Below are 13,612 nucleotides of genomic sequence, written 5' to 3'. Positions count from 1 at the left end.
AGTTAAAATCTCATCAGTATTTTTTTGTCTTACACGGTATTCCTTATGACAGGCAGGGTTCGAGTTGTTACTGCATATAGGTAATATACAGCAAACAAAACATACATACTGTAGCTTCTAAAGGCAATGTCAATTATTCTAACCATAGAGTGTCTATTGGCCAAAGAGAGAATGGCAGCGGGAAAGTTAGCTCCTAGTACTCCTGCAGCTGTTCCCAAGAGTGAATGCATATCTTCATGTGCGCCAGTCTGCCCCACAGCATGACTCCGTAACACGTGTATGGCTTCATCAAGCCGATCTTCCATTTTGTTCTGCTATAGGTGGGGGTGAAAGGGTTAAAGTCAGTTTTTAATTCTTAAAAAAAAAAAAAATTAACTGCATTTTCAAAAATTGCAACAATCCAGATACTTACTAATGTGTGTAGAGTTCCCTCATAACTTGGTGACATTGCTCCTGGGCCTGTAGCCCTAGGCCACTGTCCTGTTCCTAATGGGAGAGTAAACATACAAATATGATTAGATGAAAGTAGACAAATTAAAATGAGATATCTTCATGTAATATTAACACAGTGACTGGATCACGCCAAATATATTAGTTAGCATGCAGGAAGTAGGCTAGCCAAATGGACACAGTACAAAAAGTATGTATATAGCCATTATAAATGTATGTATAACCACTGAGCAATGTTAATGAAAACGACGAAAAGATTCAATGGAGTTATAGGTACATGTAGCTTTAATTGACACTCTTGAATTATGACATATTAACCACTTATCAAACACTTCTGTACAAAATGTTTCAGAACTCCTAATATGTGTCCAATCAATTGTTTGTCGGTGTCATGTTTGTTTACTAGGTATTGAAGCAAAGTATGCAGCATACATACCCGTCAGTCCCTGAGGTGATCCCACAGGGGTGGACGGGCTCGAGGAAAAGTTTGCACTGGAATGATCTGGAGAATAAATCTACAAAAAAAAAAAAAAGTGTAATAACATAATTTACATTTTTTAACCAATATGCACATACAGTACTCAAACGCAATATTATTGCAGGAATACAGCCATAAATCTATGCCTATACAGAAATGAAGACCATGATGAAGTTAATTATTTGATCCCTTGCTGTTTTTGTAAGTCAGCCCACTGACAAAGACATGAACAGTCTATAATTTTAAGGGTAGGTTAATTTTAACATTGAGAGATAGAATATCCAAACAAAAATCAAGAAAATCACATTGTATAAATTAGATACATTTATTTGCATTTTGCAATGAGAAATAAGTATTTGATTCCCCTGGCAAACACTTACTACTTGATGATGAGGGTTGCGCACATGTCAGAAGGAATTTTGCTCCACTCCTCTTTGTAGATCATCATTAAATCATTCAGATTTTGAGGCTGTCGCTTGGCAACTCGGAGCTTCAGCTCCCTCCATAAGTTTTCTATGGGATTAAGGTCTGGAGACTGGCTAGGCCACTCCATGACCTTAATCTGCTTCTTTTTGAGCCACTCCTTTGTTGCCTTGGCTGTATGTTTTTGGTCATTGTCTCGCTGGAAGACCCAGCCACGACCTATTTTTAATGTCCTGGCGGAGGGAAGGAGGTTGTCACTCAGGATTTTACGGTACATGGCTCCATCCATTCTCCCATTGATGCGGTGAAGTAGTCCTGTGCCCTTAGCAGAGAAACACCCCCAAACATAATGTTTCCACCTCCATGCTTGACAGTGGGGACGGTGTTCTTTGGGTCATAGGCAGCATTTCTCTTCCACCAAATACGGAGAGCTGAGTTAATGCCAAAGAGCTCAATTTTTGTCTCATCTGACCACAGCACCTTCTCCCAATAACTCACAGAATCATCCAGGTGTTCATTGGCAAACTTCAGAAGGGCCTGCACATGTGCCTACTTGAGCAGGTGGACCTTGCGGGCACTGCAGGATTTTAAACCTTTAAGGCGTAATGTGTTACCAATGGCTTTCTTGGTGACTGTGGTCCCAGCTGCCTTGAGATCATTGACAAGTTCCCCCCCCCCCCCGTGTAGTTTTAGGCTGATCTCTCACCACCTTCCTCATGATCAAGTATACCCCATGAGGTGAGATTTTGCATGGTGCCCCAGATTGATGTCGATTGACAAGTCATTCTGTATTTCTTCCATTTTCTTACTATTGCACCAAGAGTAGTCTCACCCAGCGTCTTACTTATGGTTTTATAGCCCATTCCAGCTTTGTGCAGGTCTATGATCTTGTCCCTGACATCCTTAGAAAGCCCTTTGGTCTTGCCCATGGTGTAGAGGTTAGAGTCTGACTGATTAATTGAGTCGGTGGACAGGAGTCTTTTATACAGGTGACTATGTAAGACAGCTGTCTTTAATGCAGGTAACGAGTTGATTAGGCACGTCTAACTCGTCTGTAGGAGCCAGAACTCATAATGGTTTGTATGGGATCAAATACTTATTTCTCACTGCAAAACGCAAATAAATTTATATAATGCAATTTTCTTGATTTTTGTTTGGATATTCTATCTCTTAATGTTAAAATTAACCTACCCTTAAAATTATAGACTGTTCATGTCTTAGTCAGTGGGCAAACTTACAAAAACAGCAAGGGATAAAATAATTATTTCATTCACTGTATATGGCAGTGTGTAGTATGAGTGATCACAGGTTTACATGAACTGTTTGGACCCCACTAATCCTGAGAACTGGACTCTACGAAGTCCAGACAGAATGGAGAGGTGGCAGTCCCAAAGCTATCAGACTGCAGAGAGCTTGACAAGCCACCGCTCCATTCCAACAAGGATTGTGGGGATTGCAGCAGTTGCCCCCTAGCAATCAGCAAGTTATCACCTATCTGGATAGATGATAACTTGCCCTCATTGGGACAACCCCTTTAAAAGAGGCTGTCTTATGTTCATTAACTGATAAAACGGCAAAGTGCTTGTAAAAACAAGGTACGAGGGTCAGTCAATAAGTAATGCCTATTTTTTTTCTCCTTAAATAAGGTAGTTATGTTAAATATTTGAATTTGGCACAATTCCTCAAACCTTCTTCTCCAATCCACAGCAATTGCAACTTCCTGTACCAACAGGTGGCAGGACTGTATCCGTTTGCAAAATGGCTGACATCGATGTTCGTATTAGACCACGTTCTGTGATTGAATTATTGCATGCAGAAGGTGAAACGCCCATTCAAACTCATGAGAGACTGAAAAATGTGTACGGTGATGCAACAGTGGATGTCAGTACTGTTAGATAATGGGTTCATCGCTGTAACACAGCTGAAGGGCCATCACCGTTGGCTGACAAAATGCGGAGTGGCAGGCCAGTAACCGCAGTGACTCCAAGCAACATTCAGCGAGTCGATGACATCATTCGTGGTGACCGCCGGGTGACTGCAGATGAATTGTGTGGCATTATCAGCCTCAGTAAAGGCAGTGTGATGAAAATTATTGGACAACTGGGATACAGAAAAGTTTGTGCACGGTGGGTCCCAAGAATGCTTTTTACCATGCTGGAATACATGCCCTTGTTAAACGCTGGACCAAGACTGTGGAAATGCATGGAGATTATATTGAAAAGTGACAAATTAATCGTTAATGTTGTGGTTTTCAACCTATGTAATTGCATTTGAATTTCTTGCCAATTAAAAGGAGAAAAAAAATAGGAGGCATTACTTATTGACTGACACTCGTATTTAGCAATTTACTTGTTAAATAAAAATTCTCTGTTCTCAAACATGTAGGGATTTTTATTACTATATAGTGTACAGCCCACTGCCAAAGTTACCAGCCACCTTGAAATAACCGGTCTCCTAGACAAGGTCGGCACGGTCGCAAGCGGTTTGGTGTACAGCTTGCAAGTGCAGCTCTAAAGCTAGTAGAATTGCTGGATCCAGCCAGATTCAATATCCTAGAGACACTCCCAAGCTGCAGAGGCAAAATCAGATAACAAAATCATAGAGCGCACAGTTCAGACTATTGGCGCAACCATGCCACTGGAGAACACCGCCCTTGGCAACTGGAAAGTTGGGTTTCAGAGGAGTGGTGCGCTCCTAAAGACATGACTAGTGCATCCCTTTAAAGATAAAGGTTGAATTGTAGAATAGGACTTTGGGTTCTTTAGTTACTAATTAGAAAGCCTTGATCAAATTTTTCCCAAATGTACAAATACGTAAATTGACAGTACAGAAATCCTTCCAATAATCTTTTTAGACCAAAGCCAGTAACCTTTAAGGTTTCACCATCATCAACCATGGGGATTCTTTACTGTACTGAGCAGTGAGACTATGGAACGCTTTGCCACGTTCTTGTGATGGTCGATTTATTCAACAAGCTCCGTCGCTCCCCTTCTCTGGAGCACTCAGGAACACCTGTTCTGTCTGCAATAAGCACCATGCTATCCACGACCGCTTTACCTATCTTTCCTGGGCCTCATTGAAACATGATTAACACCCTTTGAGACAGCCTCACCCGCTCCACTGTGTTATGGTGGCTTTCATTTCACCCACACTCCTCGCCCTCAATAGACATGGTGGAGGAGTGGGTCTTCTTTCTAAAAACTGCACCTTCAACCCAATCCCACCTTTACCCTCCCCTCATCCTCTCTTCCTTTGAAGTGCATTCTGTCCGCATCTACTCTCCCTTGAACCTCCAAGTGGCCGTCATATACCGACCCCCGGGCCGGCCACTGCTTTTATTGACCACTTCTCCATCTGGCTTCTCCACTGACACCCACCAGCCTGCAGCCTCCAAGCTCCTGTCCCTTGCTTTATCCTTTGGTCTTACTCAGTGGTCCTCCGCAGCCACCCACAGAGGCCAACATACATTAGACCTAATCTTCACCGTGCCTCTCTTCCCTATCTTATCTCACAACCCCTACCCCTCCCCCATCTGACCACTATCTACTGACTTTCTCATCCCTGTCCCCCTCACGATGTTCAGAAACTAGTACACCCCGCAGAAACCTCACACACCTAAACATTCACATGCTCTCTGACTCTATTCTACCGCAGTCCTCCATTATCTTCACTCCACAACAACAGACAGTGCCACTGTTTTCTACACTACCACACTGGCATCAGCTATTGACTCGGTAGCCCCTCTTGTGCACGGCAGAGTATGAAGAATCAATAGACAACCCTGGCACAATAACCTCACTAAAAAGCTTTGGCAAGTGTCCAGGGTTGTGGAGCGATGTTGGAAGAAAACACTCTTCAAGAAGACTTCACTGCATACAAAACAGCAACTTTCACATTCAAATCGGCCCTCACCTCTGCTAAACAGGTCTATTTCACAACTCTTCTATCTTTTTTAGCCCACAACCCCAAACACCTTTTTTATCCCAACAGCCCTCATCTTTGCAGAAGACTTCGATGCACATTCCAAAAATATGGTCGACCAAACAAGGCAAGTCTTCACTGCCAGTGCACCACAAAACCTAAATATAACATGCCACTCTCCCTCCCCATGATCATTGAAAGAGAGCTCACTCATCTCCTCTCCAAATCGTACCTCATCACTTGTGCACTTGACCCCATCTCATCTCATTCCCAACCTCACCCACAGGCTTATCTCAGCCCTAACCCATCTTTTCAACCTATAGCTAACCTCTGGTACCTTCCCTTCTGCTTTCAAAAATGTCACTATCACACCTATTCTAAAGAAGCCATCCCTCGACCAGACGTCTACGTCCAGCTATTGTCTAATATCGCTGCTTCCGTTCACAGCCAAACTTCTCGAACAGCATGTCCATGCTGAACTTTCCTCCCATCTCTCATTCTTTGACAACCTACAATCTGGCTTCCGTCCCCACCACTCCACTGAAACTGCCCTGACCAAAATTACCAACGACTTACTTGCTGCCAAAGCTAACAGACAATTCTCAACACTCTTCCTTCTAGACCTGTCCTCTGCCTTTGACACAGTCGACCACTCCCAACTACTACAAATTCGCTCTCTTCCCTTGTTGTCAAAGACCTCACCCTCTCCTGGATCTCCTCATACGTCTCCAACTGCACATTTAGAGTTTCCCACACTACCACCTCATCCAGCCCTCTCTCTGTGGGTGTCCCTCATTGCTATGTCCTGGGACCTTTACTCAGCTCAATCTATAGCTTTGCCCTGGTACAACAAAGTCCCATGGGTTCCAGTACAATCTATACGCTGAGGATACTCCGATCTACCTCTCTGGCCCAGACGTCACCTCTCTGCTGTCCAAAATACCTGAGTATCAGCCATATTCTCCTTCTCATCACACTTCCTAAAGCTCAATGTGGACATATCTGAACTCTTCATCTTCCCTCCATATCACCCAACTGCCCTACTTCATCTATTACAATAAATTATATCACACTTTCCATTGTACCACAAGTCCGCTGCCTCGGCGTAACCTTGACTCTGCCCTGTCCTTCAAACTGCACAACCAAGCTCTTGCCACCTCCAACTCAAAATATTTCCTGAATCTACTAAAATGTTAGTGCATGGCCTCATCATCTCCCGCCTTCACTACTGCAATATCCTCCTCTGAAGCCGGCTAACACGCTCGCACCTATCCAGTCAATCCTTAACTCTGCTGCACAACTAACCCATCTCTCGCCTCGCTATTCCACAGCTTTTCCCCTTTGCAAATCCCTTCATTGGCTCCCAATTCCCCCCAAGTATCCAGTTCAAAGTATTAACGGCGACTTACAAAACTGTCCATAATGTGTCTCCTCCATATATCTCCAATCTAGTACCAGTTACCTCCCAACATGTAATCTCCGGTCCTCTCAAGACCACCTTCTCTCCTCCACACTTATACGTTCCTCGCTCCAATCGCCTCAAAAACTACTCCCGAGCATCCTCCATACTCTGGAAGTCTGTGCCCAAACACGTCCGATAGACTAAGGCTATTGTTCACACAAGTCGGGGTTTTTTACGTCACAAATCTGCAGCAAAACTTATCTCTGGCAGGAAATCAGCTGCGTCAAAAACGCAGGTGTTGATGCGTTCTTTCACTGTCCTTCTGTCTCTATTTATGCATGTAGATAAAGTTCTGTGAAAAAAAAAAAGAACCCCATTCTATTTTGCCATCAAAAACGCTGCTGCGTTTTTTTTTTCCTTTTTTTTTTTTACCACCCATTACTTCCTATGGGTGAAAAAACCGCTGACAAAATGCAGAAAGAAGAAGTGACATGCTCTATTTTCCAAAAACCCAACCAAGGCACAAAATCCGAAGCAAAAAAAAAAAACACAAGAAAGATATGTGAACAGAGAATTTTGGTTTCTCGTAGACTTTGCTGGTACTGCAAAATGCAGCTGAAAATTTGCATAAACATCTGCAGCAAAAAATGCTGAAAAACCCAACATGTGTGAGCATAGCCTAAGTCTGCAAGGGCATGGCCCTCTCCCCTCTGTACCAGTGTCACTGTTAGATTGTTCATTGTAATATATATTTTGTATGTACCGTAACCCTCTCTCGTACAGCACCATGGAATCAATGGTGCTCTAAATATAATAATAATAAGTTCAAGAAGGGCTTGGATACCTTTTTGGAACAATGATATATTACTAGCTATGGGTACTCTATTTCTGGAGGTGGCACATTAATCTATGTATTTATTTATATTTGGCGTCAGGAATGAATATTCCCCTAATACAGGGCCGTTAACTGCCTCAAAGGGGTTGTTGCCTTGCTCTGGAACAATACAGTGGAATTATAGCTTGGAAGTGATAGACCTTTGTTTTTTTTAAACAACTACATAAGCAATATTTTGGCAAAGAAAAAATTTCAAGTGGCCAGACAACTGTTAAAGAAGGTGCGAGCTACACCATTGATTAGACTTACAGAAGCTAATGCTTTTCCTAATGCATCCCCTGAGCTCCCAGTTGCAGTGCCTCTGTTACCTAAAGGGAAAAATCAAAATAAATAAAATAAAATACATTGTATCGAACAAAAGTACACAGTCATGGAAACGTATGAAAATTTTTATTTTTTTTAAAGTTTCAAATATGAAATACTCTGCGCAGGTCTGCATTTTTCAAACCAAGTATAGGAATATACCAATGAAATTAAGGAAAGTGCCACATGACAAAATAGTGGCACCCGATGAACCATAGACATGACAGAAACATGGCCGATTCCATTTTAGTCAGTAATATTACTGTCACTTTGTCCTGTATTTTTGGCCAGACATGTGACAGAGCCTCCAATGCAGATGTGAACAGAGTCCAACATAAAATGTTCAGTAATACCTGAAAGCAAATCTGTTATAAGATTTCACATTACAGACTGCATACAAAGAAGAGCCACAAAGTTGATAAGTGGTATGGAGGATTTTCATTGTGAGGAAAGATTAAAATAAATTAAATTAAACTTAGTATTAAGAAGAAACATCCAATGGAGGACATGACTATCTTGTACAAGTATAAAAACGGCACATATAAAAATATGGTCAAAAGCAGCTTCATGTTAAACCCCCTCAAAACACAAGAGGCAGTCCCTCTGTCTATGTGGAGACAGAAAGGTTCAATCTCCAGAGGAGACGGGCCCCATTTACCATGAGAACTATTAAGTAAATAAATGCTCACTGGATCATGCATTATGGTTGTACCTATTCCCTTTATCTTTTCTTAACCCACAGCTTAACATGTGCCTTTCCAACTGCAAGTCTGTAACATTCTTTATTAAATATAACTTGGCTGTATTCTCCTTTATGAAAGCCTCAACAGGTCTTACATGAAGCTTTATTTATTCTGTTATTTGCCATAGACATGTGGAACATATCGGTAGGGTGTGTATGGAGCTGAACCAGATCCATACTCAGAGGGTATCAGCAGTGTTCGCTAGCTCAGATTGCTGTTTAATCCCCAAAATGCTGCTGTCAATCTGACTGAGGTATTTAAAAAAGGTTTTCCCCAAGTAAAAAAAAAAGTAATTTTAATCAATAGATTTTGGAATAATAATAATTTCCCCAATTGGATGTGTTTAAATAAAATGTTCCTGTGCTGAGATAATCTTATAAATGTGCCCCTGCTGTGTACTGTGTAATGGCTGTGTACTGACCGTACAGGAACACGGTCTGATCATACCACATCTCCTGGGCAGGGGAGGAAGCAAAAGAGTATACAGACAGGACAGCAGGGGCTTGCAGTTGACTCTTTTGTTGAGGTAAAACATTGCTTAAAAATGCAAAATTGTCTCTTCAGAGAGGAAGAGGACTAGAACTCTAGTGCCACCTACAGGAAGTAGCAATCCTAAAAGTCAATAACGACTCTCTAACAAGCCTTGTCACATGACTTAAGATAAAAGCAAGAACCAGAATCTCCATTTGCAGACACTGCACTGACGAGGGCAGTACCCCGAAACACAAAGTGTGAGATATAGTTTGGCTGGATGAGAGGAGTCAGACCGGTATCCAAGGGGTAACGTTTCTCCTTGTGGGAAGTGACATGTTAAGCATGTTGCTACTTCCTGTAGGTGGCACTAGAGTTCTAGTCCTCTTCCTCTCTGAAGAGACAATTTGCATATTTCCCACAGGAGCACGCAGCTTAGAAGTCTACTCACCTTGACATGCTTAACATGTCACTCTGCAAAGAGAAATGTTACCCTTTGGATATTGCTTAAAAACAGGCAGGGAAATGTTTTACCTCACAAAAAGAATCAGCTGCAAATTTATTTTTTTTTATAACATGCCACACCATTGTAGTGAGTAACACATGTTTTCTGGTCAATTGGAGGCTTTGCACATTGAGACTAATAGCTTTGCTGAGAATCAAATTCTTTTGAAAAATTTAGAATTAACTGGAGAATTGTATTAGGTAATAGGAGAAAATGCACTCCACCATTTGATCCACAATTTCTCCTGAATGCAGCAAACTATTTGAACACACAACAGGGATCACAAGGAAGAAGTGTAATTTGAATTTTGGAGGTCAAATACGACAGAACTAGTTTGTGGGTGCATTTAAAGAGGTCATAAGGCACCAGAACAAAAACAAAACCGCCAAAGTGGCTCCACTTTGGAAATTACACCCCTAAAGGAATTAATTTACAGGTGTAGTGACAACTTTGACCCGACAGCCGTTTTCCAGAAATAATGGATTAGATGTCAGAGTGAAAACTGCAAAAATATCATTATAGTCCCCGATGCAAAGCACCCAGCTTCTGCATCTGGAAACACACCTTGTAAATTGCGCTACAGCAATGCCATACATGTGGACGTCAACTATACATGGGCACACTGCAAGGATCAGAAATAAAAGGGTGCCCATAAGGGTGTGGTAGCCCAAATTTTACTGGATTGGCTTATGACTTTTCCCAGAGCCTTCAAGTTACTATCAATATGGAAGTCTACTATTTTTCTGTTGGTAGATCACTGTCTTGATTGAGGATTTGTTTTCTTTTGGGAGGAGTTGACATTGTTAGTGGTATCACGGTGGCTCAGTGGTTAGCACTGTTACTTTGCAGGGCTGGAGTCCTAGGGTCAAATCCCACCAAGGAAAACATCTGCAAGGAGTTTTTATGTTCTCCCTGTGTTTGTGTGGGTTTCTTCCACACACCAAAGACATATTGATAGGGAATTTAGATTATGAGCCCCAATAGGGCCAAAAGATAATGTCTGTAAAGCGCCGTGGAATAGGATGGTGCTATATCAGCAAAGAATAATAGCACCATTTTGGGGTAAATAACATTTTTTTTGATCACTTTGGGGGTGTGCTGGAGTCAGGTGCACACCTATTGGTAACTCTGGAGCGTCTGGTGAGTGGTGTGCACCTCCATGCGCTATGCCAGAAATCTTATTCTAGTTAGGTACTAGAGTGAGTTCTGGCGTAACGCACACCATAGCATGTCATTAATTAGACAAGTCGTGACGTCCTGCCTCCTGTCCCAGCTCCAGCTAAGTTATCGAAACTAGCGAGTATTAATTTTTGTATCAACTAATTTGAGTAAAACTGAAGATTTTTTTAAATAAAAGTTATATTGTTAACAGGCAGCACGGTGGCTAGGTGGTTAACACTGTTGCTTTGCAGCGCTGGGGTCCTGGGTTCAAATCCCACCAAGGAAATAATCTGCAAGGAGTTTGTATCTTCTCCCTGTGTTTGTGTGGGTTTCCCCAGGGTTCTCTGTTTCCTCCCACACTCCAAAGACATACTGATAGGGAATTCAAATTGTGAGCCCCAATGGGGACAGAAATAATAATAATAACGTATGTAAAGCGCTGCGGAATATGATAGCGCTATATAGGCAATGCATAATAAATAAATAAATACATTTCATGAATCGGGGCCTATGCATTTTGTTTTTATTTCTATTTCTTAAGAAGCACTAACATTTGCTGCAGCACTAGACTCACAATTTCAAATCATTAGGTCTTTACAATGTGGGCGGAAACACACACACAAACAAGGGGAGAACATACAAACTTCATGCAGAGGTTGTCTGTGGTCATAGATGAACCCAAGATCTCAATGTTACACAGCAAGTGTGCTAATCACTGAGCTGCAATGCTGCCCACACTGATCTCTAACAGTGGAGAGACACATTAAGGTCATAAGTGATATTATTCGGCCTAATTCTCTTCACTTCCCATAGGTCTCCATTTGGTAAAACTTAAGGGGTTGTCCACAACTAGGACAACCCCTTCTCAATCTGAACATTTGCCCCCATTAAAATAAAACAGTTATACTTGCCTCCTGTGCCAGCGCCATTTCAGTGGTGTTGGCACTTGCGTTGCCGGCTGTCATATGGTTGTGATCCCTGGCCCAATCAATCAGCGCTGGCGTCACTGTCCCCGCCTTCGGAAGAATTGAACGTCAACAGGAAGCTAGGGCTGCGGCTGCTCTCTGACTTCCTCTTGATGTTCGATATGCTCGAAGGCCCGGACAGTGACGCCAGCGCTGATTGATTGGGCCAGGGATCACAACCATATGACAGAGCCAGGAACGCAAGTGTCGACACCACTGAAACGGCGCCGGCACAGGAGGCGAGTATAAGTGTTTTTTTTTTTTTTTCCGTGCCAAACATTCAAATTGAGAAGGTGTTGTCCTAGTAGTGGACAATCCCTTTAAATAACATAGCAATAACAACATACCTATGATGTTATCCCCACTACTGATGGGAGATGTGTGACTTGAAACTCCATACTGTGCAGAAGCAGAAGGAAAACTTGAGGAAACCGCAGGGTTCACCTCACTGGAATGCATCTGGAAACCCTGAGAAATAGAAAGGAAAATCTGTAAAACTTCATGTACACAAAAGTGTGAGCCCTCACAGGCAGGGTCCTCTCTCCTCCTGTACCAGTCGCTGACTTCTATTGTTCAAGAATATTGTAATGGTTTTTGCTATGTATACCCCTTTCACATTTAAAGGCGTCAAGGAATAAATGGCGTAAATAACTTCATCTAAAACATCAGTGTTTTTTTCTTTAAAAAGGACGATGGTTATTGTGCATGGCATTATATCCCACTGAAGAGTACGCAGCTACTAGGATTACAGTTTATTGAAAGTCTTACACCCATAAGAAGTGTAAGATACATGATGTAAATCTTCTGCTGCAGACCACCATTAGAGAAGCAGGAGGAGAGCGAGAAGAATTACACTGAATGTATAACCATTTTCTCCTAAACTACAAATTTATTTTATATGTGGTGTGACTTATTTTATGTAACTTCACAATTAATTACCATTCGCTCATGGGGGTGCAGGCCACTAAAGCCTGAGGGCTGGGAAAGAGAAGGTTGAGAGCCACCTAGAATGGCACTGTAACTGCCCTGTCCAATGCCACCAGAGGGAGTCCAGATATCTGATGAATTGTGAAGCCCATCTGTTAACACAAAGTAAGATCTGGTTTAGATTGTATTTACTTATTAACACTTAAAAGCTATATAATACAGAATTCCATTGCCAATACAGAAAACTTAAACACTTATCGTGCATCATTACCAAACCAGGGCCCAGTGTAGAGTTTAATGGGAATAAAACCTATGTAGGAGATAGAAATTAAAATGGTATACTACAACTTCAGCTACATGCTGACTGAGTAAAGGCCTTACATTTCCAAACCCACAAGAGAATACTTTTTCCCTCAATACTTATTAAACCCACAAAGGGAGTTGTGTAATTTGTAAGTAATCAGACAATCAAATGTTCAACATCAGGGGCACAACAATTGTCGCAGAAAACGTGACTGCGACGCACATTTCAGCTGGATGTGCGTCAAATGACTGGCACACTTAAGTCAGATGTAGGGTATAGAGGAGGCTGCATGTCACAGGAGCGGAGGAAGGTAAGCAGAAGCTTTTTTAAATTTTTTTTAAATGTGTTGGAAAATAGTGGCAGCACGGACATCACATCAGGAAGGGGCCCTGGATGGTGGCCATATCAGGAAGGGGCCCATGATGGGAGGGGGGGAGAGAGATCATAACAGGATGAGGCCCAGGATAGGGCACATTGTTACAGGAAGGGGCACATTATTACATGTAAAGAGGCCAGAATGGGGGACATAATAAAAGGAAGGGGCCAGGATGGCAAATACCTATAAGCTTACTTACATGACAAATACAGAAGCAATTGTAAGGCAAAATCAATAGAAGATTACGGTGTATCATGCTTCCCCAAAACCATGTAGTCATATGTACCC

General features: G+C 42.1%; 1 protein-coding gene across 6 annotated transcripts in view; it reads right to left on the bottom strand.

Moving 5' to 3' along the window:
* TCF3 (transcription factor 3) overlaps window positions 1-13,612 on the bottom strand; it is an 86,477-nt gene that overhangs the window by 17,136 nt on the left and 55,729 nt on the right. For all 6 annotated transcript variants that reach the window (XM_073686340.1, XM_073686341.1, XM_073686339.1 and 3 more), the window contains exons 10-15: window positions 12,657-12,796; window positions 12,065-12,185; window positions 7,819-7,877; window positions 887-965; window positions 413-486; window positions 144-314 (exon numbers count right to left, since the gene is read on the bottom strand). In XM_073686340.1, coding sequence (XP_073542441.1) covers window positions 144-314; window positions 413-486; window positions 887-965; window positions 7,819-7,877; window positions 12,065-12,185; window positions 12,657-12,796 — 644 coding nt within the window. The remainder of the gene's footprint in view (window positions 1-143; window positions 315-412; window positions 487-886; window positions 966-7,818; window positions 7,878-12,064; window positions 12,186-12,656; window positions 12,797-13,612) is intronic.

This window comes from Phyllobates terribilis, unplaced genomic scaffold, assembly GCF_046119375.1.
Source record: "Phyllobates terribilis strain yellow unplaced genomic scaffold, ASM4611937v1 Scaffold_1__5_contigs__length_1240528914, whole genome shotgun sequence".
NCBI classification, from domain to species: Eukaryota; Metazoa; Chordata; class Amphibia; order Anura; family Dendrobatidae; genus Phyllobates; species Phyllobates terribilis.
Note: the sequence above shows the minus strand (reverse complement) of the source record. Positions and strands in the feature narration are given on the sequence as shown.